Below are 3,470 nucleotides of genomic sequence, written 5' to 3' on the forward strand. Positions count from 1 at the left end.
TCAGACTCAATGACTTTTCCAATCAGATGGATGTGATAGAAAATAAATATTTCATTTATTATTTGTATTTCCCGATTTTTAGTAAGACTCAGCCTCGCTCACTCATTTATTGCCCCTCTCTGCTTTCTTTTGGGTGAATTCCCCCCTTCTCCTGCCCGTTCTTTCTACTGCATTGTGTTTTTCCTGTTGACTTGCATCAATGTTCATGTACTAAAAGGCCACTCTTGGTCACACGTCTGTCTCTCCGTCCTCCAGCACTTTCTACATTGACAATGCTATCATTTGCAAAGGATGGTTTTGCTTCTTGTTCTTCTTCCCAAATGTTACATTTGTCCTTTCCCTCTCACTTTATTGCCCTGGTGGGGGACTAATGCTGACCAGGACTGAGGTCAAGTCAGCCACACCGCAGGCCTGACTTTAAAGGGAGTGTTTCCGGGGCTTGGTGCGCTTTGCAGAGCTCCGAACACGTGCGCGGGATGACTTGAAAGTAAGAAAATAGTGGCAGGCACGTAGTCTGCAGTATTCAGATGTCTTCACCTGAAAAACCTGCCTCCATCAGGACCTCAGATCTCTGACAGCACTGTGACACCACACAGGAGTGGAGTCAACATATCAATGGAGCAAGTCACAGTCGTCGATGCCAGCTTCTTCTTGAAATCTACCCAGAATGGAATCCTGACAATGATACAGGACACACAATGGGTGATCCCTTCATGTTGCAGCAGTCCACAAACCCAGCACCAGGAATTCTGGGACCTCCACCTCCCTCATTTCATCTTGGGGGACCAGCAGTTGGACCAAGAGGAAATCTGGGTGCTGGAAATGGGAACCTGCAAGGACCTAGACACATGCAGAAAGGCAGAGTGGAAACTAGCCGAGTTGTTCACATCATGGATTTTCAACGAGGGAAAAACTTGAGATACCAACTATTACAGCTTGTGGAACCGTTTGGAGTCATTTCAAATCATCTGATTCTAAATAAAATTAATGAGGCTTTTATTGAAATGGCAACTACAGAGGATGCTCAGGCTGCAGTGGATTATTATACAACCACGCCAGCATTAGTATTTGGCAAGCCAGTGAGAGTCCATTTATCCCAGAAGTATAAAAGAATAAAGAAGCCTGAGGGGAAACCAGATCAGAAGTTTGATCAAAAGCAAGAGCTTGGACGTGTGATACATCTCAGCAATTTACCCCATTCTGGCTATTCTGATAGTGCTGTTCTAAAGCTTGCCGAGCCCTATGGAAAAATAAAAAACTACATATTAATGAGGATGAAGAGTCAGGCCTTCATTGAGATGGAGACGAGAGAAGATGCAATGGCAATGGTTGACCATTGTTTGAAAAAAGCCCTTTGGTTTCAGGGGAGATGTGTAAAGGTTGACCTTTCTGAGAAATACAAAAAACTGGTGCTGAGGATTCCCAACAGAGGCATTGACTTACTGAAAAAAGATAAATCCCGAAAAAGGTCTTATTCTCCAGATGGCAAAGAATCTCCAAGTGATAAGAAATCTAAAACTGATGGTTCCCAGAAGACTGAAGGTACAAATGAAGGTAAAGAACAAGAAGAAAAGTCAGGTGAAGATGGTGAGAAAGATACAACGGATGACCAGACAGAACAGGAACCCAATATGCTTCTCGAATCTGAAGATGAGCTACTTGTGGATGAAGAAGAAGCAGCTGCATTGTTAGAAAGGGGCAGTTCAGTGGGAGATGAGACTGATCTTGCTAATTTAGGTGATGTGGCTTCTGATGGGAAAAAGGAGCCTTCAGATAAAGCTGTGAAAAAAGATGCGAGTGCTTCAGCAGCAGCAAAGAAAAAGCTTAAAAAGGTGGACAAGATCGAGGAACTTGATCAAGAAAATGAAGCAGCGTTGGAAAATGGAATTAAAAATGAGGAAAATACAGAACCAGGTGCAGAATCTGCTGAGAATGCTGATGATCCCAACAAAGATACAAGTGAAGATGCAGATGGACAAAGTGATGAAAACAAGGAGGACTATACAATCCCAGATGAGTATAGAATTGGACCATATCAGCCCAATGTTCCTGTTGGTATAGACTATGTGATACCTAAAACAGGGTTTTACTGTAAGCTGTGTTCACTCTTTTATACAAATGAAGAAGTTGCAAAGAATACTCATTGCAGCAGCCTTCCTCATTATCAGAAATTAAAGAAATTTCTGAATAAATTGGCAGAGGAACGCAGACAAAAGAAGGAAACATAAGATGTCCAAGAAGAGTTAACGATTTCAAAGAAAATAATGGTTCTTTGTTTTTAATGTTAACCTTTTTTAAATACAATACTGATGTTAGAAGATGACTATTGTACTCTTTTGTTTTAGTGGAGAAATACTAGTCTGTTCATGTGTTAAATGTTATAGCAAGAAAGTACATACGCGGTTAAGTTAATGAAGAATAGTTTTTCTTTTATCAGAATGGCAACAGAAATACTTGTAGAAACTGACTTCGTAAGCTATTTAAGACAACTTGCACCACTAAGAAAAAGATAAAGTAGAACATTCAGAAAAATGAAATTTAGTAGTTCCAAGCTTCAAAGAAATGTTAACGTTTGATTCCATTCAATAAAGAACAAAACCAGTTGTATTTTTATTACTTTCATCTGAAACATTCCACATATTAATCTGAGCCTTGCAGACTTTTCAGTTGGAGTTTTGAAGCTTCTTTGTTTGCATTTCATTTTTGGAGAATTAATGTGAGATTGGCAATTCAAATGCAGGTGCAGTTTTCTTTTAATGTCATGCTGTTGTTTAGGTATTGAGTAATTGGCTTTAGATTTTGTAATTATTTCCCTGAGTTCCTGCTAGATTTCGTATTCTAGTAGTTCTATGTATTTTCAGTGAAATGTAAAAATATTCTTGTTCTCTCTGACCAGTATTAATTTTCTGAGATCTTACTGCTTGTCACTTGAATCCTGTAGCTGTCATACATCTCTGGTATAAGCAACATTTGATTTTTGAAGTGTGTAGATCATCTCTTCATACTTTCAAGATGTAATTTACATTTCTGCATTTTAAAGACAGTTTGGCCATAATTCTAGATGCACGCTTCTGATTCATGTACCTGCACATGTTACCTTCGTGAACAGAAATTTGCATGTATAATCTGTGTTTACTTGTGACTTTCTGGTTATATACTGCTTATATCTGTGGATTCAAGTTACTGAAGTGAATATCAATAAAAAAAACACAGGCCATGTTCATTGGTTACATATTTGGAATGTTAAAAAAAAAAAAATAAATAAAAATAAAGGGAGTGTTTCCATTCTATGCCTGCTAAACGTTGGTGTTTGCTGAGGCTTTTCTGGAGATAATATTCACCTAGTTACTGAAGTCCCATTCTATGATAAGGCTGACAATATATTTCAAAATGAGTAAGTGTAGAATTCCATCAGGTGCCTCTTCTCCCCTGCACCTTTTTAGGATCCCATGCTTTTTCCTTTTTATTCT

At 38.8% G+C, this 3,470-nt stretch overlaps 1 protein-coding gene across 1 annotated transcript; it reads left to right on the forward strand.

The window, feature by feature from the left end:
* The first annotated feature begins 441 nt into the window (after window positions 1-441).
* LOC128576930 (matrin-3-like) lies at window positions 442-3,221 on the forward strand. The gene has a single exon (XM_053579047.1). It carries the CDS (start codon window positions 699-701, stop codon window positions 2,226-2,228), a length of 1,530 nt encoding a protein of 509 aa, XP_053435022.1. The 5' UTR covers window positions 442-698; the 3' UTR covers window positions 2,229-3,221.
* Window positions 3,222-3,470: the final 249 nt, after the last annotated feature.

The sequence above is a fragment of the Nycticebus coucang genome, chromosome 2 (genome assembly GCF_027406575.1).
Source record: "Nycticebus coucang isolate mNycCou1 chromosome 2, mNycCou1.pri, whole genome shotgun sequence".
In the NCBI taxonomy this organism is placed as follows: domain Eukaryota; kingdom Metazoa; phylum Chordata; class Mammalia; order Primates; family Lorisidae; genus Nycticebus; species Nycticebus coucang.